Raw genomic sequence first — 22,337 nt, forward strand, 5'->3', positions numbered from 1 at the left:
TTTGTACCCATCTTGAAATCTGAGCATATCGAAGAATTCTGTTGAGAACTATATCATGTAGAGAATCACTCGCACATTCATGAAATATGCATTATGACTTCCTTTACACTAATATGGACCGCAACTCAACAGTTCCTGGAATTCGAAATAGCGCGTGTTGAAATTTTTGACAGCCCTAGCTCTGAAACTATACACTTTTCCCACAGATCCATATGAACTTTTTCTATTATTTTGGTGTGAGGAATGTACTCTTACAATTTGTCGGTGTAGTTCATTAACACCCTGTATATATATATATAATACAAAAAATCCATTCTTGGAGTACAGTGAAATACTTGTTAAATGTGTTGTTACTCTTTTGTACAGAGGCTTTTTTTTTGTAATGCTAAAACAAATAAAAAATACCCTCAAGAGTGTAAATAAAGATAATTTGTTTATAATATAACATTGAAGGTAATAATAATATAACGTAGCTGTTTGAATGGAATAAACATATAAAAGTACAGCGTGGTCCGGAAGTGGGCGTACCCCTAATTGGTGTTTTCTGACGGTTTTAGGTTTTACCCACATTTGTTTGGTAACATTGCTTGACATTGTGTGGCAACATTGATATCACACAACGCAAGAATTACGAGCAGCTGTGGAACACGCCTTCGCCCTCGTGACTCCGGAGTATCTCCGCAAAACATTTGCGAGAACTTGGCGCAGAATTCAGCTGTGTTACGACATGGATGGTGATCATACCGATGTTTATGACTCTTAAGACTTCTAAGTAACTGTGTACAGACATTCTACCATGACTAACACTATACTGTTGAAACTAAAGGAGGGGGTACGCCCACTTCCAGACCACCCTGTATGAAACATTTTTGGAAAACATCAATCAATTCAAAGGTGTTAACGTTTGCTCCTCTAAATTGTTATAGATCATTCAAAAATTATATTAAACATTCAACAAAATACTACTGTTTTGCGAATGACATGTTATTTTTATAGAAGAAAGATGCTCAGTTAGAATTTCTGTATAATAGTCTAAACTCCATTCATTCAAACATCAAAATAACAAAGGAAACTAGAACCAATTATAGTGTGAATTTTCTGGACCTGACCATTATAGAAAAGGAAACAAATTCTACATCAAGGTTTACCGGAAGAATACAGCAAACACCCAGTACATACATGCAAAGTTTGCGCACTCAAATGAAACATGTTAAAATTTGGTAGACTTCATTAGGAAAAGACATTAGAAAGATTTTATTAGAAAATATCATTAGGAAAAGTTATGTAATAGAAATCAACTAAACAATACAAAAATCTGGGTGTAGACTAATGGCGACTTGATCCTCGATAGAGTAGCTGGCCAAGAAACGAATATCGGGATTGAAATATCTGCCAGTAAGAAATAGTAAAATCTCAGTATAGTAACGTCTAATGTTTATAGAGGAAGATATTATCACTACAATGTGTTTCTCTGGTATTGTTTTCAACATCAATGAAAACTACTGTAGTTTTCTGTGGAATTCATGTAATACTATTGTTGCTATATAAGCGTCGTACGTAACATAACATTCAGGATTCATTCAGTCTTTCCTTATGTGAACAGTGAACTAAATTCATTTTTTTATGTTCGTACCTGCAATATACTAAAAAGAAGAAAAAGAAAAGTACATAAAATGAATTGAATGTTAAATTAAACATGCTTTAGTCGTCATTTGTAACTATTCAGTTTTCTTCTCTCCGTAGGTGCAAATTAACAGTCTAAATGTAAGTTCTTGGATTTGGTAACTTGTTATAAAAATGTTTAGATCAAATACCTCTCATCGTTTCATATATAACTTGCCTTTTTCTACATATTTTTTAAAGTATGTTTCGGTCGTTTATTAAATATACACACACTAAGTTATTGGATATATGTTTCTGAGGTATAACCAATCTAGGTTGGTTAATTCGGAGTTTAGAGTCCTATTCAGCTATATGAGACAAGGATCTACAGCTTAACGTGGGATCTGAACCACATGGGCTCCCACTGAAAATCGAGTCCGGATCTCCTGCACCAAAGACGCGTCCAGAAACCCCACGAAGGAGTTCATAACCAGTCTGGTGCGTATGTGTCAACAGATATCAAAATCAAAATGTGAATTGTTTCGAAATTGCTCATAGTATATTTAAGGTTCATAACTATTTTCCATATTGATCATGGACATAAAACAATTAAGAAAGAATGTTTAATTATAAAAGAATCGTCCTTCGAGCGCAAAAGGAAGAGAAACAAGAAAGGAGAAATCAAGATGTGGAAAACAGAACAAAGAAACAAGTAGCCAAGACAATAAAAGTTTGAAGAGAAAGAAAGTAATACCTAAGGACAAATACTCGCAGAATTTGATCTTAAAGTTCCTAAAAAGAAGAAACAATTTTAAAAAATACGGGTACGAGAGAAAGTTGACTTATACTCGCCAACTCACTTCATAAAGGTTAATAGGATACTTGTAGTTTATGGGAAATGTACTTATAGTTAATTTTAGCAAAGTACTTAATTTATGTGACATAAGGTCAAATCTGTTAGAGAACTCTGAAAGCTTCAATATAATTTAGGTAAAATTAAGATTTAAAATAATAATGTAGTAAATTATTGTTTTCTATTAATGATTGTTTTCTGTTTGTTTTGTACGGTCTGTAAATTCTGTAGTTCTGCCATTCTATCGTACTACAGAATTATGGTTTTGCAATGAAGCTGTTGTTCCACTGTTATCTTATCAAAACACAGAAAAATGTGGGATGTTAAACAATCTGTGAATAGAAAATCAACTACTGTTGCCACAAAACAATCATAATTGAGATTTTTTAAAATCTTAACTTAATTATATCTGTTTATATCCCATCATAGTATTACTGTTTCAGCTCTTTGGAATTTCTGATTTATTATACCCGCTATCATATTGTTCACATGTATGAATAGCAACTTCAACTCGATTCATTGAAACATTAAAAGTTTTTCGAAAAATAATTCGTGCTTCAGGTGTACAACATATAAATGTAAAACATGACCAAAATAAATTGCCTTAGTGTTAATACTCTCTGTGTTATTCACATTCAAAGTTGTGACAGTATTTATGATATAACTAGGTATAAAATTACGGCTATTAATATCTTATTTTTCTTACCTTTCTATTAGTCTCACAATAATAGAAGAAAAGTAATACTTTATAGACTAATACTAGAAATAAAGCAATGTTTTATTCTTATTATCATCATTATCATATGTAATCCTTTCTCTTCGTAATATCTTGATAATAAGTATACAGAAGTTCCAGTGTACTTGATGACACATTTTTATTCCTTACTCAGTAGCATATTTATCCTGCGTATGCTGTTTTAGACATTCTACAAGCTACTACCACTCAAAGAATGAAATATTACTCATCTTTGTAATTTATTTCCTTAGTTACTGAAAAAGTGATTTTCTGAATACTTAGTTTCAAATTTGGCATCAAACTGTAGTTAGATTCACAGGTTAATTTTGTTCTTCTTTTCATACTATATCATCAACTTATTCTATTTACCATATTTAGGATGCCTAAGTCCTAAAATTAAATAAAATAATAATAATAATAAGGCGAGTCATGTTTTCACGACGGGAACTCAATCTTATTGTGGCTGATCCTAAATCTTAATAACTTAATCTAAATAGAAAGAAAAAAAATTCTTCCTGTTCCTTCCCTAATTTGCCACCCTGGACACATGCTCCAAGAGCTCGGTCATAAATGTTTCCTTGACCATGCTCATGAAGTTGATTTCTAAATTTTCAGATTCTGATTATCCTGCCCAGTAAACTACATGAGTGCCTCGTATTTCAGAATATTCTGTTGATACTAATGTGGATTTCTTCATATAGGGAAATGAAGATCCACGACATATTGTGAACCAACATTATGAAAGGACATACAGGCAAGTGCAGCAACAGATAGCAAGCGCATCTCAAAGACTTCCTGCAGAGAAAAGCAACAATCACCGTCCATATCCTACTCGACCAAAAACAAGGGTAAGAAACACTGCGTTAAAAAAAAAAATAAATAAAAAAAAATAGTTCAAGCTTGGAGAGTAGTGAATGAGTGAGTGAGTTTTCACTGTGATGTTTTTTGTATGGCATGAAATAGTGTAGACAGCTACAGTAGTTGTTTTGTGTTGTAGACGCGTGTTCAAAGATCCGAGTACAGCTCGGCAAAAATGAAAGGATCAATGTCAAGTATCGATTAGGATATATTTTATGCAGTTAGTTCAAAAGTGAATAACTGATACGAATTATAACAGTATGTGCTCAGAAAGGAATTGCATTGTCTTTAAGTTACGGAAAAACTTCCGAACTCTGTTCATTATACAGAATCTTACTATCCAATAGCTTCTAGCAAAGGAAATAGTATTTTTTTGAACCACTTGTGCATCCACTATGCGTTTGTCCCATTCACGAAAGCCCCTTGAATACTTAGACAACAAAGAATCAATAAAAATTAAAATTGCTGAACGGATAGAAAAAATACGAATAATTCACAAGGTATCCCCCCCCCCAAAAAAAAAAAGTTCTTACCGTTATAGAGCAATAATAAATTAAGAGCAATACAGTGGACAGTACCTACCTTTAGGTTTCGAAGTAATCTCCATTAGCATCCAACACCTTCTGCCAACGTTCCTGCAGCTGCACAATACCCTGGTGATAAAAGTCTACGGTCGTGGATGCAAAGAAGTCCGTGAGTGCGTTCCGCAGGTCCCCTCATTTGCGAAGGATCTTCCACGAAGGTAGCAGCGGGGGAATGAAGCAGGTTGTACTCTGTTGGCACAAGGTCCAGCCAATATGGTGCATGGTATAGTGTCTCCCAGCCAAGTAGTTGAAGGGTCTCCCGGGTCTTCTTTGCCACATATGGCTTGGCATCTTCGTGCTGGAACAGCATACTCTTGTGACTCACCAATGCCGGCTTTTTCTGCCGCAATGGACGATGCACCTTTTGTAACAGGAAGGAGCTCATAATGCACCACTTGCCGACAATTCCAGTATACAGAGAGCATAATCTTTCGTAGGTACAGAGGTAGTCTTGAGGTGTGAGGAACAGGGTCACGTGGCGACAACTAATGTCTCGTACGCTTGGGAGTGTCAGAGGACCCACTTTTCATCACCAATGAGCAAGCGATCAAAGATGGGTGTGTTCAGGTGCCGAGTGAGCAAGAATAAACAGGCTGTCTCTCATTGTTCCTTGTTGGCTGCCGACAATGTATGGGATACCCACTTACTTAACTTGTGTGACTTCCTTATCCCATGCATGTGCAGTCTGACTGTTTCAGCGGAAACGTGGAACCTTCCTGCAAGTTCATTACGGGTTAGACCACTGTCCTCCTGGATGGGTGCTTTCAGGGCCTCGTCACCCAACACATGTGGTTGTCCAATGCTAGATTCATCCGAAAGGCTCACATCTCCCGATCGAAATTTCTGGAACCAGTGCCTGGCGGTACGTTCGTTCACTCTCCCCAAATGCGGCAACTGACAGACCGATTTTAAAGACACAACTAACATTGGAAAGCCTTAACAACTCAAACCATACTGCAGCGAAGTTGAATAATTCCTTGTGAAAATTATAGTGGAAAATCGTTTTCTAAGCACCTTTCACTCATTATTTTATAAAATGATTTCTAATTCTATTCATTATTTTATAATTATTCACGTGGCAAAATGAATTTCAAATTAAGACGGTGACTGCTTTGTTTTATTCCTTGTATTATGCTTTGTTGCACAAGTAATCCATTCCTTGGATTTGACATCCCGTATTCACAGTTTCACGCTATGCTACTGGTTTTTGCTGTGTATTTTGAATGAAAATTCCTTTTATATCATAGCAATCACCAGTAGCGCTGTCAGAACGTGTGTTAAGGAAGGGAGGCTGGCAAGAAAACTTTCTTCACGGATCATTTTAACGAGTACGAACAGCACAATATTATACCTTGCACTTGGGAGCTCAGTACACACTGCTACGCCACTATGAGTCAGTTATATAATTTTGAATATAAGTTCATACTTACAATTGAGGAGTTTGATGTAATAAGGGCGTAAGCGAGGTTATGCCCGTTTTACATCAAACGCTTTTATCATGCTTGTTTAGCCTCTTGTCAAAATTTCAACTCAATATCTAGAGTCTGGAGGTCAGGGCAGCTCTTTTAATTATGAGCAATATTAGCCAGAGTAGCATGAAAACATCGTTTATCAACTGATAACACTGTTTTTATTTAGCCAAAAGCTGTTCATTTTCCTCCAAACACCACAACGCAGTCGTGCACCGTCTAACAACGGGAATACGATGCTGCATATTATATTGTTATATGTAAGAAAAACACTACTTAAAATTTCAATATTGTTTTTCTCAAAATGCATATTTCAGAATTATGTCATTATTGCATCAAACTCCTCAATTATATTATCCGTATGCATTAAATGTTATTTATTAAACACGAATAGTATTGTTCACAATAGCCATTAGAACATGATTAATACAATATAAATTTGGAAATTCATTAGTTTTTAGTTTTAAACAACTGTCTTTAATAGAAAAAATCGTCTAAAATGTTTTCTTCCTCTCAAGACACTAAATGAAAAGTTTCAAATTTTGCAAGAAATCTACCAAGCATTACATAATTTTTGATCACTATTAAAAATCCAACCGAGAAATAAATATATATTTCGATCCACCGTAGTATTCACTTTCTGTAGAGACTATTCAAATCGCAATATTCGCTCCCAAACAGATCGAGCCGAAATATCATGTTTCAAAATCTGTTAAAATTGCTATTTTTTAGTATAAAAAATCTCATTAAGTATTGTTTTTTTGCTTACCTTTATTATTGTTATAATAACTGTGATACTTTTCTTTTGTCGTAGAATTCCAACATTCTTTCTGCTGTCTTATGCTTGATCAAAGAACTGGATTATCCAAGTCTAGAGGTAGTGGAGATGGCAGTCAGATGCCGTATGGATGAACTCGAAGACTGAACTCCAATGTAATGACAGATCATAGGTTAAGTGAAAAATTACTGAGTGTTAGAAACGGGTAGTTCTGCTTTTTCCCTTTCTTTTTGAAAGAAACAACAAGAACAAAAATAGAGTAGAACTTAACTTGCTTTTGCTAATGTTTATAAGGAATTAACAATCAACGTAGTAATTTTTCAAAACAAATATGTATATTTCATATATGATTCACCAGAAACCAACTCAACTAATTTTTATGTTGAAAAACGAAAAGAAAAGATAAACCTCGAAGTGTATGAAACTTTTTTTAAAAAAAATCCTGTTGATTGTATGTGTGTAGTTTATGTAAGAAACTCGTTTTGGTTATTGTTGAAGAATTTGAAATGCTGTTAGTTGTAGTGGATAAAAAGATCAGAATGTTGGAAATGAGCTATCATCACCTATATGCTCTCTGATAATCCGTCTCAAATGTATTTTTTAGAAAATTCGGTTTTCTTTTTGTAAATATGTATTTTTTCTTTTTTATATGAAAAATATAATGTGAAGCCTTGCAAGGCTTTGTGTCATACTTTTATGATTTTATGTATAATAATTATTGTACGATAAAAATCTATTGTTAATATTTTGTTATTTTATGTATTTTCGTTTTTCCAAATGTAATTTATAATAATGAGCATTCTTTGTTTTTCATTTGTAATAAATTAAGAATGAGTTTTAGGATTTCATTCGCGCACATTACATACACAATTTCTTGCAAAAAGAAAAACGGAAATCAGATGTTAAGTTTTCAAGTTTATCGTAAATGCAAGCTGGAGACGTATGCATCTTCCAATTATCCTATAAATCTGATCGGCATAGAGTTTTATTGGATGTGATATTGAACTATGTCAGAACAAGGTATAAGTTATATGAAATAGTAACGTTGGTAATATTCTAGAATATATATTTTTAAGTAATGGGGAGAATACACTGGAATATTTATTTTTCCCTTTATGTTGTCGTTTTTACTATTCACGAAACTTCCATTGTTTTCTTCAAATTCTACATTTAATATTGAGTTTTAAAATACACATAAAGGTGTAATTTACTTGATACATTATAAGGTATCTTTGTTAGATAAGTGGGGAGTCTGGTACTGTGCTGCGTTAATCTTGAGAGAAGAACTAAAAATTAGCGTTTCAGAATGTTAATTTTAATGTCTAACGTAACAGTTGATGTCCACCTAACTGATTCTTTCTAATTATTTGGTGCTTTGTATTCAATAATGTTTCTTTACTCACTATTTTCTATGCTCACTTTTGACTTTCGAAACTCTCTACAAAACTGAGTAATTTGATATTGACTTTTATAGATAAACATACGATCTCACAGTAAGATATAATTCATTAAACTTTGCACCAGCTGTAATAATCATATGATAATTACAAATGTCACAAAATTTATTGCTGTACACCTTGTAGTGAGCATTGTTGTGACACCGATTATTAAAATGAAAATGACTGTCGTAATGTAGAAATGATCGCTATACTATTGCTGATTAATCTGCAGGATTGTTGCGTTCAAAACCAAAAATGATAAAATGTGTAGTGGTTGTCTAATTATAATGAGTTCGATCATAACTATATAATGTGAGTTTAAGGTTTAAATGATCACCATTTTGCCCGGAATAGGATATGAAAGTATTCTTTCGCAGGATGTCGGATTATTTAAATTGTAAGATTTGACGCAAACATGTTTCGTCCTAAAATACACTAGAAAGAGCTCAATTCTGCTTTATTCACGCCGTTTATTTCTGAATTGGTATATTAAGATATGTTAACATAAACAATTAATTATGTAATTTCTTTTGTTGTATTAATACAGCCTATATTAATTCGGTATTTTTTATTTCCCATGTTTAGTACACTGAAGTTGGTTTACAGCATCTGTCTGCTGTGAAAGTCGTTTTATCTATAAAAACACATAACTTTCTTTGTATATATTGCGTGATAATGCAATTAAAAATGTGCTCTTTTTCCTCTTCTCAAATTTATTAAATTTTGCTAATTTACGACATAAACTGAAGTAAGTTGTGGTTGTTTGCCTATAGATAAAGAAAACGTTACTTCATTGTATATTTGTATCAACAAATTTATTGATGACAGAAAGTATTCTGAAGATAAAGTAAAAATGTTTAAAAATAATCTTGAAAAATAAGGTAAATCATTACCAGTTTTAACTAGTAAATTGTTCAAGAAACCATTTATTTAAATTTGCTATTTTCTAATGTACGTACATAACGGATATAGCTAAAGTAATTTTGTATTTTTGTAAACTTAAAAGAATTTAATGTACTGCTTATCGTATTAATATGCAAATGAAATATGTCCCATTGCAGATCATTAGCTGAAGATATTAAATAAAGTCCATAATTTAACCGAAAGGGCATAGCTGCGAGACCTTAAATTAAAGACACCGTGGGCATATGAAAATCAAATTAAAGCTACTTACATGATAGGTACGAATTAAATAAACTAAGTGAGGACACTTAGTTTCCAAGACTGAAAGTCTCATCAGAGTGTAGAAAAGAATTAGGAAAAGCAAAAGAGTACTGAACACAGAAGGCCCTCTGTGACACTTTCTGCCACATTGGATGTACTGGAATGTCATGATAGGACAGTGTGGCCAGGTCAAACTTGAGTAGGTATTTAAAATACCATTATGAAAGTATTTCATTAGTCACGAGTATGAGAGAAGTATTGAAAATAGCATATTACTTATATTAAAACGTTATCAAAATTGGTACATATATTTATCTAGTGTCTTTTTTTTCCTAGTATAAAACTGTTTTTAAGAAAATGTAGGGGAATTTGTGAGAATTTAACAAATGTTACATGCGCTCCGCCTCACTTGACGTATAACAAAGAAGGAAATCGTAAGAACTCGTAAAATCAGAAGTTCCATTCATAACTTCAAATCTTTTTTGGAACATTTTTCAAACAAACAAGATCAAATGAAAAGAAACAAAGATATAGATCAGCAGAGACCGTGATATAAGTAATCTCCAATAGAAAGGATTTCAGGCTGGTATCTGGCCAGCTACAAGTTATCAATTTCAAAACTAATCATACTAATATGACAAAAATATTTGTTACTGTTAAGGAGCGGAAACTGGGACCATAGATCTTGAGAAAAAACCAAGGTCCATTTTTACTTATATTCCATCAATATAGGCTTTGAGGACCAGGTTCTTGTATATTTTAAATTAAATATCAGCTTGTCAAACTATGGAGCTACTAGCTATATTATCATAGAGCTGCTAAAATTTTAAAATCAAATAGATGATAGTTACTGTTTCATAAATAGGAAATCATTGAAGATTAAGGGCATTACTCGAACTCCACACAAAATTTTGCTAAGATTATCAATATATAATTTTACAATTTTGACAGCACATTCCATTTTTGATTTTCTTCTTTTTTGTTTGAATTATAAAAGACAATTAAAATATTCATTCCTTTAGGATTACTCTTCATGTGTAAAAATTCGAATAAGATATAGAACTACATTTTTTTTAGCATAATTTACCAGAAACAAACAAAATATAATGCATGAAACCTTCAAAGTATTAGTAAATTTATCATTGTTTACAAGATACGTTCGTTTTTGAGAAGTACGTCTTCAATTATGTCATAGATTTAGTTTACATAATTTTTCAATAATGAAGAACTTCTTAACAACACTTAGTGTTTTCTTAACATTTTGAAAACTCTTGAAACTAATAATACAGAAGTTTGATATTTACTTTCTTATGATATTTAAAAGGAAAAAAGTGGCCTAGATCTGCAAACACATATTTAAAATTACTCCTCTAATAAAGTTTCAAATGATACTTTGGTCGAAGTCTTTATTTGATTCCGTTGCGTATCTGTGAAACGTAAACTGATTTCACGATATGTCAGTGGACTAGGATCGTGGTCTTCCAGACGAAAAATATATATGTTACAGTGGTAATATACTGTGGAGAAATTAAAAATAAAATAACGATTTTGCATAGTTGTTTCGAATATTTCATTCTTTCGTATTAAAATTTTGTACTGTAGTGACGTAAGATTTGTGCGAATGTGAATAAACGTGGGTTGTATAATGTGCGTATTATTTTAGTCTTTAGTTTTAATAATATATATAATATAATAACAATGATCGCCTATTAGATTCTAACTCGATGTTTCTTCGTGTTAGATTTAACATTCTAGTCCTAGTATCAGATGATATAAATTAACTACCAAATAATTTTGATTTCTTATTACTCTTTGTTTTGTACGTAAAAAAAACTTTCTATTGTGTATTAATTGTACAAATCCTTGGTTTTCAGAAAGAAAGATAAATAAGAAATATATTACGTATCAAACATTTTTAAATCTTGGACATTGTGTCCATATCTCTGTTCTATGAACTATCTATAAACTCATTTTCTGTGAAAAGTTATACGATTATCTTCGTAGAACTGATGGGATGAGAAGTATAATGTATAGGTATATAAATTCAGCAACAAAATAACGAAAATAGTGTAACATGTAAACGTTTGTGTTTTCGTATGTGTTTGTGGTTGTATGTTTATGTGCGGTTATATTTAGTGCTCGCGATATCATTTGAGTTTCCGTCCAAAAATATCTAAAATATTCTCGTAAACGAAAGATGTAACTACGAGTTTCAAAAATTATTACAATTCACATTTTGAAAAAGATTATGTGTGGACTTTTAAACCTTTGAACTAAGTGTGAAAATGATCATGATCTCAACAACGGTGTTCTTTTCAGAAGAAGTTAGCAGATTATTTCACTCTCTTCTCTAGTCTGTAACGAGATGCTATTTATTACGCTTTGTATAATGCACATAAAAGGGAAGGGAGGCGTTTATTTACAACTAAAATGTTTAAAGCTTTTTTGAAGGGGGCGGGGGACGGAATTTAACACCCCATGATCATGCACTGAGACTGAGGATGGATTATAATGATGGAATGCCGAAAGTGAGAGGAAACAAATGAAATCCGAGAAAATCCTCGCACACTGTGTTTATTCACCACAAAGCCCGCTTTGCGGTAGCTGGGATCGAACCAGGGTCCCCATGCGTCTGCTACTGGGCCACCGCGGCTTCTAAAGCGTACATATATTGTGCGATATTTAAAAGGGAAATTTAAAAAGTAAAGGAAATATTTAAAAAAAGAATATTTTTTAAATAAGAAATTGTTAAGGAAAATTTGTATATATGAACTTCCTTACGGTTTGACCCCAGGATAACAAAATTGATGATGGGAGACGAATGTATCACTCTAATCACTTGGGTAGGTGGCAATCCTTGTTTCAGTATTTAGCTTTTAACTGGCGAAATTAAAGAAAAGTAGAAAATAATAATATATATAAAATCTGGCAAGGTGAGTCCCTCTTTTTAGTTATCGACACATCTCTAGCCGAAGCCCCACAAACATGAATTCCTAGGGACGCTACTGGATCACTTTCAAAAATTCTTGTGAGTTATATGATTACGCGAATCAACATGCAATTTACAGAACAATGAAACAAAAAAATGTACATGATGTCGTTCGAGCAAGCCAAAATGATATTGAAGTGATAATTGAATTTTTATAACAAAATTATCATTAATGCTTGTATTTAATGAGACTGGTGTTATGTTACAAACTCAAGTCTGTACCCTTGTGATCTCTTTCAAGTTAAAGGGAAGTACCAGTTCAAATTAAGCTTGCATTGTTCGAACGACAACCGTACAAACCTTTTCGTTTTAGGATTCTCCCAGTCGCATGTTTACTTTTATATGTATCAGAGAACTTTGTAAAGTGTGTATATGTTCTGTAAGTTCCTTGTGCATGTATAATATTAAGGTAATATTATTTATTTTGATCTGATAAGGGTTGAATATTGAAATCAATCTTAGTTGTACATTAGACCGTATTTAATTTTTTTTCGTTATTAATATTTACATGATATTGATGTCCATGTATTATTACATTCTAATACATGTGTTTAGTAATATATATTGATATTGCATTATGACTAAAGCTGCTGAATTAATTGTAAAAATCTCTCGTGAGGTATATAGTTTATGTATTCGTATGCGGATATTTTACAAAATTAGTGAGATAAGAGATGAGAGGGGTTATGTAATGTGCACATAAAAACTTCATTTTTATTCCAATAAATTTAACTCATCCTACGTCATATTTTAACTGAAAAACTTTTAAAAAGAGGAGGTGGTTTGAAACAATTTACCTTACGTCCTTGGGGAAGACCGGTACCATTTTAAACCAACATGAAGTTCATCGTTCAATTAAAGTTTAATTTTGACAAAAGAAATAACAACACTCAGTAAATTGTGGTTATGACATTTTCTCACTGCAACTTAAATTTTAGACCAATATTTGTATCACAGTGGTTTGGTACTTTTTTATTATCTGAGAAATCTGAAAGTGTTTTTCATGTGAGTGCCAAAAATTTTAACAGCTTTATTCGGTTACATCCGTCCGTCTTTATATATTTATGCATATAAAATATGACATAAATTTGATTATTGCGCTGTTCCAAAAATTGTCCAAAATAACTGAAATATTTGTTTGGCCTTTGTTAATTTTCTGTTGTTATATTATTAATTAGAAAACTAGTCTTTTGTAAGATTCATTCGGTTGCAGAAACTACTTCGTAGAAAATCCACTGGAGTGAAATAAATAGGAAAACGCCGCAGGATTTAATGAAAATAATACAATTTTATGATCAAATTCCTTTGCAGGTAGAGAAATGCAACATTTTTAGCTTGTACTGAGTTTAGTTAATTGAACTCTTTGCCGAGACTTGCAGAATTCGAAGAATTCTGCAAGTCCGAACAATCTTCAGAATTGCAGCATGTCTTGTGCTCAATATAATAGCAAAGTTAATAACAGTCATATTATTTACTGTGCCATTTGCCCTCATCAATTTACTTACTTAGTCGAGAACAAAACTTGCTTCATCGCATATTCATTTTTCTTACTGCATGAGAGCAAGTGCCCAAATATCTAAGGAATTTCTTGAAATTGCTAAACGCAAGGTTTTATATACATTATTTTTTTAAAAAATATCATGCTCTCTCAAGATCATATGAAATGGCTTTTCTTGTTTTAAGGATATTATTTACTCTGTTCTTAATTCTAAATACGCCTGCATATTTTGTTTTTAATGCGTATCTGCTAGCATAATTGGGTCATGCTGAGTTCGTTATTGTACAGTAATACATGTACCCATGTCTTGCAAACCTTGTAACATTGTGATGTTCATTAGGTGCTGAAGACAAAGAAAGTTTATAAGTAGACATAAACTGTTAGCTTTGAAGAAACTAAAGTTGTCTTTTGTAGCTTCCTGTATTCAAAGCCGATATCTTAAATTGATTATAACAGAAAAGAAGTATTATTATTTTTGTAGCAGAAAATATAATAGGTCATTATTGTCAATATATGTATTTACATGTATGTATGTATATGTATCATATATGAGTGATGTGTTGATTGCGACGCTACATTGTTAAAAAGTCAAGATTTGTTTGTTGTGCTTATTTAAAAAATATGTATATATATTTTGAATGTAGTTATACTGAATGTATAGCGAACTATAAATGCAGACTCGTTATAAGTTTCCCAAATGTTGTTTCTTCGTAGCATCTGTTTTAAATTTCCTTGCACTAATATATATTACTTTTAAAATATTTTCACTTGAGAGGAAAAAGTGATAAGCGAATATTCTGTTGTTATACCGAGTAAACGGGGGTAAAGGAATTCTGGGAGGCTTCAAAAGCAGTTTTACATATATAGTATTGTTGGTAATGTTCTTTCGTTTTCTAACCCTACTTGACACAAAAATGAAGCATTACAATATCAGTATCAAATTTTAAAGGTAAAGAAACAATAACTATATCAGACAGGAATTTAGTGAATCGATTTAGTTTTTGTTGATAGTGTTGCTTGAGACTTTTTTTCTCCCTCCAATTTGTGAAGACTTAAGGCTTTTCAATTTTGAGAAGTATAGTTGTGTGGTTGATAAATTAATTGAATGTTATATAACAGCTCACATAGGAAGACTGAGCATATGTATAAAAACAAGCTTTGAAATAATTATACATACGTTAAACATCAGTGGAAGGTGTAATATAAATGAGTGCTGAATATTTAAATTACTAATCGGTTAAAGTAAATTTGCAGGGTCACTTATGGTCTTCGTGAAAAATATAAAGAAATGTTGAACAAAAATAATGTTTATATTAGAACTACTTAAAATAATAAAATACACGTAATGAAATAAATTACGAATTTTTTAACCACTACTAAGAAGGACGAAACTTAGTTTTAGTACAACTAAACAGTTACCAGAATTTACAAAGGTTTCAATCACTTATTTGTTAGTTACTTAATTATCAATGCTGCAACCAGTTGTCGAATTTTCATTATTAGTATTAAATAGAAAACATTGTATTATCTGTTATGAGTCTTAAACTGCCAAAGTTGTAAAGAGACTTGATATTGATAGCCTTAACTGATGTGTGATTAGTGGTTTCTGTTATTCAATTTTACATAATGAGATTTTGATTCTCGCTCTAGCATCTGGTTGTGACTGTTATTTGTGTAAATATGTAATAATAAACAATTAAATTTTTAACAAAATTTTGCTTTGGTAACCTTTTTCTCTATTCCCATAGAGCTTCTCATATTCTGAAATGTCACTAACAATTTTATACAGGGTGTTTCAAAACAACACCGACAACGTTTGGGAGGTGATTCCTGACAGCAAGATAAGACAAAAAGTATAGACCAACCCAAATGCACAAATGCTTCCTTTCGGACTTATAGGCTGTTGAAAACTTGAAAAAATGAGCTTTAAAAGCCCGTAGCTCCAATACTATGGAACCTACCGTAATCGGGTCAAAACTTCACTTAGGAACTAGTATGTGCCCTATCCAAATATCCATGTTTCAGAATCCTGCGGTACTTCCGCAACAATTTTTATATAGGCAGTTTGGCTACGGGCATATAATTTGAAGTACTCATCAACTACCGTTATCATGATTCAGAAACATGGATATTTGGATAGTGCACATACTGGTTCCTAAGTGAAGTCTTGATCCGACTACGGTAGGTCCCATAGTATTGGAGCTACGGGCTTTTAAAGCTCATTTTTTCAAGTTTTCAACAGCCTATAACTCCGAAAGGAAGCATTTGTGCATTTGGGTTGGTCTATACTTTTTGTCTTATCTTGCTGTCAGGAATCACCTCCTAAACGTTGTCGGTGTTGTTTTGGAACACACTGTATATTTGTTTTTTATTTCGATATTCCTTAAGGCTCATGAAATTGAGTTCTTCAGATACATTTCTAGAATGTGAGTAATACTCTTTTGTTGCTATATCTGATTATTAATTAAGAACAGTATTTAAAGTTTTGGAAATACAATGAAAAAAGTTCGCAGAGCATACAGAGTGAAATGCAATTGTAGTCGACTATTTTTCATGTTTCACACAATAAATTTAATTTCTACTTATTATATAAAAACTACTGTAAGAATATGATTTGCAATAATCTGTCATAGGTTGTTTGGAATATTCCTCTTTAAATAGCAACAGTTCGAGAAGTACATGAGAAGGTAGTATTTCTAGTGACGATAATATATATAACTTTGGCTAACTGGGGGCTCCGCCCCCAGACCCACGAATTTGCTCGGCCTAAGGCCTCGCATTTCTTATCTATCGGCCTTTACATCAACAGTGAATTTCGTGAACTTGCTCTTCATATTTCCTGAATTTGCCCATCCGGGACCTTCGCTCCCACACACTTTTTTTGTTCGGCCTACGACCTCGAACCTCTTGAACCCATAATTCTATCGTTTCTTTTCATATTTCAACTATCTAAAAGATAAGATTTTCTATCACAAGAAAATGTCCATTTAAATAGCATGGGAATTTCTTCATCCGCCTTTAGACCCCTAAAAAATTAAAAATATTCACTTTTGGCAATTTTCCTGTTGGTTAGTCCTGGAAGGCAATAATCATACCAAATTTCATTATTCTAATCCTGCCGGAAGTGTCTAAACATTTTGGGGTGTAGTAGACGTCCCATATAAATAACATGGGAAAATTTTTCCAGTTCCCCATAAAACTTTCTATGGTTGAAAATTTTTGTTTCTGATGATTCACTCAGGTAATGCTAACAAAAACATACAAGCATACCGAATTTCAACTTTTTATTCCAATTCTAAGTACCTAAAACATGAGATTATAGGTCCAAAATAGGCCCATTTAAATAGCATGGGGAAATTCTTCATCCCCTCTTTAGACCCTCTAAAAAGTAACATATTCACTTTTGGCAGTTTTCCTATGGGTTTGTCCCGAAAACCTACAATCATGTTAAATTTAATCATTGTAGTCCTACAGGAAGTGCTCAATAATTTGGGGGTGTGAAAGATGTCCCATATAAATAACATGGGAAAGATTTTTCAGTTCCCTATAAAACTACTCTAAAATTTGATATTTTTATTTTTACTGAATTACTTAGGTAGTGCTAATGAAAACGTACAAGCATACCGAATTTCAACTTTTTATTCCAATTCTAAGTACCTAACACATGAGATTATAGGTAAAAAAAAAAAAAAAAACGTTTAAGTAACATGGGAAAATTCTTCATCCCCTCTTTAGACCCCTTAAAAATTAAAAATATTCACTTTTGGCAATTTTCCTGTCGGCTAGTTCCGGACCCTATAGGAATTGCTCAGTAATTTATGTTAGCTCATGTAGTTTTTATACAGTAACTAGCCTTTGGCTAGCTGGGGCTCCGCCCCCAGATCCCACGTTTGCTCGGCCTACGGCCTCGTATCTCTTAGGTATCAGCCTTTGCATCAAGAGTGAATTTTGTGTATTTGCTATCTAATTATATTTCCTGAATTTGGCACAGCTGGGGGCTTCGCTCCCTCACCCTCACGTTTACGCGGCCTACGACCTCGCACCTCTTCAATCCACAATTTTACCAAATTTCAAGTTTTTTTTTTTTTTTTTTTTTCTATTTCAACTATCTAAAAGATAAGATTTTGTATCCCAAGAAAATGCCCATTTAAATTACATGGGAATTTCTTCATTCCCCCTTTAGATCCCTTAAAAACTAAAAATATTCACTTTTATTCGTTTTCCTGTAGGTTAGTCCCGAAAGGCTACAATCATGCGAAATTTCATCATTAATCCTGCTGGAAGTGCCTAAACATTTCTGGAGTGCAGAAGATGTCCCATATAAATAACATGGGGAAAGATTTTTCAGTTCCCTATAAGACCACTTTACATTTGTAAATTGTATTGTTAGCGATTTACGTAGTTAACGCTAACGAAAACGTATGAGCATACAAAATTTCAAGTTTTTATTCCAATTCCAAGTACCTAACATGAGATTATAGCTCCGAAAAAAGGCCCATTTAAATAACATGGGGAATTTCTTCATCTCCCCTTTAGACACCTTAAAATTTAAAAATATTCACTTTTGGCAATTTTTCTGTCGGTTAGTCCCAAAAGGCTACAATCATGTTACGAGGGCAAGTCAAGAAAGACTTGGACTGATTTTTTCCCGGCAGTTCTGTTAACGCTGGAGCTTCATAGTTTGGCATACAAGTAGGGTGGGTCTTGCTGTGCATATATATAAAATGTTGTTAAGGAATCATTGCATGTTTGGTAACCACGACTTTTTATTGCAGGTGATGTTCTGCGCCGCCTTTAGAAGTCGCCTGTAGAAGAAATGGAGTCATTACGAGATGAACAATTTGCAGCTATACGGTCCTGCTATCGCCTGGGGAAAAGTGCAACAGAAACTCTAGGAATGTTGAGAGCAGCCTACAAAGATGACGCTCTGCCACGAAGTACCGTGTTCTGGTGGTTCAAAGAGTTTAAAGAGGGCCGAATGACAATCACGAAAGCTGGTGGACCAGGTGTATCAGCGTCAGCTGTTACTGAGGTGAACATTAACACGGCAGCAGTCATTGTTAGAGAAGATCGCCGCATCAGTATCGACGATCTGGCAGCCGCACTACGCATATCTCATGACAGTGCCTTCAAAATTTTGCATGACCACCTCCACATGAGCCGAGTGTGTGCGCGATGGATTCCGCGACTCCTGACACCAGAGCAGAAGGCCGTTCGAGTGGAGACTTGCAGGGAGCTGTTGCAAAGGTTTGAGGATGGTGGAGACGCCTACCGCACCGTGCGACTTTTTTCTATTCCCTGCCCTAAAATCCAGACTGCGTGGACGCCGCTTCTCCGATAATTCCGAGGTTCTGAAGGCATCGGAGGCGGTTTTGAAGGACCTCTCAAAGAATGGCCTGCGACACGTGTTTGAGGACTGGAAGACTCGAATGAAAAAGTGCATTCAAATGGGCGGGGACTACTTTGAAAAGGATCATGTGCCTGTTGCTGAGTAATAATAAATTGCCTAGAAAAAAAATCAGTCCAAGTCTTTCTTGACTAGCCCTCGTAAATTTAAACGTAGCCCTACAGGAAGTGCCCAATAGTTTGGGGGTGTAAAAGGTGTCCCATATAAATAACACGGAAAAGGTTTTTCAGTTCTATATAAAACCACTCCATAGTTGGAAATTTTTACTTTTACTTATTTACTTAGTTAACGCTAACGAAAACGTACAAGGATACCGATTTTCAAGTTTTTATTCCAATTCCAAGTACCTAAAACATGCGATTATAAGTCAAAAAAAACACCCATTTAAATAACATGGGGAAATTCTTCATCCTTCCTTTAGACCCCTAAAAATTAAAAATATTCACTTTCGGCAATTTTCCTGTCGGTTAGTCTCGGAAAGCTACAATCATGTGAAATTTCAACTTCCCACATCAACCGGAAGTACCCCTTTAATTTGTCAGTTCATGCAGTTTTATATATAGTTAAGAAATGTATAGTTGCCTAGACAAATTGAATATGTGAATAATACTAAATGATTTATAAATGAAAAATAATTCCTCTTTAGTACGTTATGGCAAATTTATCAAGATGTTGATAATTGATCTTATTATATCAGATACTGTATCCTCATGTGAAGCTTTTAACATAATCATGGTAAAGAATATAGAAACAAAAATATATTTGATAATCATTAAAAGTTCTGTTTTCCGCTAATACTTATTATTCAATTACGATTCGTTGTCATTCATTAGTCACATAATAAGTTCTCCTGAAAATGTAAGTTTCAAATCGAGTGTTGATAGGAGACCAGAAACTTCTGACTTCATTTGTACTTACCTAATTAGCTTCGTAGAAGAGAAACTAACGATGGAATTAGTATATTGTCTATTCTATTTTCTAAAATACTGTATGTCGTCAAAACTGTGCTGAAGCATTTTGCAAGTAACTAGCAATTTACTGTTTTAAAATTCATGTCAAAGTTTTCAGCCATTTTTCCCGTGATGCGATCACAAACAACAACATTGCTTTCAATACGGAGGAAAAAATTATAGATTTTTTTTTTTTTTTTTTTTTTTTTTTTTTTTTTTTTTTAATATATGTGGTGACACGTGTCCGCATATGAGCAGTTTCTATGTTGAGTTTCATCTCTCTAACTTCTTGGATTTGTGTGTGTTCATGGGCAAAACACTTGAATCACCTTTATCTTCCTTAGTATTACGTGTTTTACAAAAGGGGAAAAAACTTTCTTATTCATTGCTCTCATAACAAAAGGAGTTTTCTGTCCAAATCTTACGTTTTTAGATATATTATCACGGCCTCATTTTTAAGCAAATCACTTTCACCCTTCAATATAATCGTACATATCCCCCCTCCCTTCTTGTCCCCCTCCAGGAGCAGAATTTTCAATAACGCTGAAATACGTATTTTCCGCAATTTTAATTAAGGATTTATATAGCGACTTTACACTTCTTTTAACTTTAACAAATCTTCACACACTTTGAATAAATAAAAGAAAAATTTGAGCTGCGCTTTGACTAGATTTAACTTAACTTCCAATTCTGTACGGAAGTAGCCACTTTTGAAATATTCTTTGTACTATGTTTTAATATATATATTTTTGATTTGCCTGGGTCGCCACCACGCGTTCTGACGTGGAAAAGTCTTCTCAGAAGATTCAGGTAAGTGTGGAGATACTAAGTGTAACAACAATCACATCGCGCGGGACAATGAACACCGCGACTTAACTAATTTCCGTGGATGATACAATTATTGAATAATTCACTAGTTAGCAATAAAATAAAATAAAATGTTACTGTCATTGCTTTACAAATTTATACTCAGAGTTACAAAAGCTTCATGCCGAAATACATGCATGTTTACGACATTCGTGCTCTAAGTTTAGCATATGACATCATGTCACTTTCACTGAAATTGTTTCATGGAAATATGTTTTAAAACATTTTTTATATTTATTTTACTTGGAAGTTGTTCATGAATTTAGGTATTCCTTACATGTACAGTAATTGATTTAAGTAATTTATCGGCACAAAGGTCTCATTCATTTTTATTCAACGTATAAAATATACTATTTCGAAGATATCCCTTTTGTTACTTTGCAGCATGACGACTGGGTACCTATTGTGTTTCATTATTATCATATTTTCAAAGTCTTCGGCAAGGTCAGGCTTAGTCTTACACACATAATTCATTTAATTCATTCATTTACTATAATAATCATCATCTTCATTTGAGTATTACATATATTCACATACTATTATTATTCATAATAATCATCTCGACTAGCATAGCCTTGCATACTATTCATATATTATAATTTGCATACAAGAATAATATTTGGTACCACCCATCAGTCATTAACTCCGCTGATCGTAAAGACAAAATAGATATCTCGTACAACAGGACTAATTTTATATTCATTAATATTTACGATATTTAATATGCCGATAATTATATTTGCTAGCTTTAACTGTTACATAAGGAAAGTATGAAGATGTCCCAGTCTTTCTAACTACCTTAATTTCGTACATAAACAGACACCAAAGAACACTGAAATTTTGATTTGAAGTTTGAATTATATTTTGATTACTTTTTCTACATATTTAATATCTTTTAGGTGGCATACGGTGATAAAGAAGGGCCTAAGCCCCTAGAAAGAACTTTTAGTGCACCATGTTAATTACTTGCTTGTATGCCATATAATTAATTATAAAATTTCAGATCTTTACGTTTGCACTTTGAAGATTAATCCCTGTCAGTTGTTTTAATAAAATTGGATTCTTTTGTCTTTTGTCTTCATTCACCAACTATCGGTGTTTTAAATATAAGCATCAGCATTATTTGCCTAGTATGCTAAAAAT

The 22,337-nt window shown here is 33.1% G+C and overlaps 1 protein-coding gene across 6 annotated transcripts in view; it reads left to right on the forward strand.

Annotated features, from left to right (window-relative positions):
• The window catches only part of LOC145668473 (uncharacterized), a 269,194-nt gene extending 256,978 nt beyond the window's left edge, over window positions 1-12,216 (forward strand). For 5 of the 6 annotated variants that reach the window (XM_081736394.1, XM_081736396.1, XM_081736399.1 and 2 more), the window contains 2 exons: window positions 3,893-4,039; window positions 6,917-12,216. In XM_081736394.1, coding sequence (XP_081592520.1) covers window positions 3,893-4,039; window positions 6,917-7,027 — 258 coding nt within the window. In that variant the 3' untranslated portion in view covers window positions 7,028-12,216. The remainder of the gene's footprint in view (window positions 1-3,892; window positions 4,040-6,916) is intronic. The other variant, XM_081736397.1, reaches the window with a different exon arrangement.
• The last annotated feature ends 10,121 nt before the right edge of the window (window positions 12,217-22,337 follow it).

Source organism: Thermobia domestica, chromosome 13 (assembly GCF_964235325.1).
Source record: "Thermobia domestica chromosome 13, izTheDome1.hap1.1, whole genome shotgun sequence".
Classification (NCBI taxonomy): domain Eukaryota; kingdom Metazoa; phylum Arthropoda; class Insecta; order Zygentoma; family Lepismatidae; genus Thermobia; species Thermobia domestica.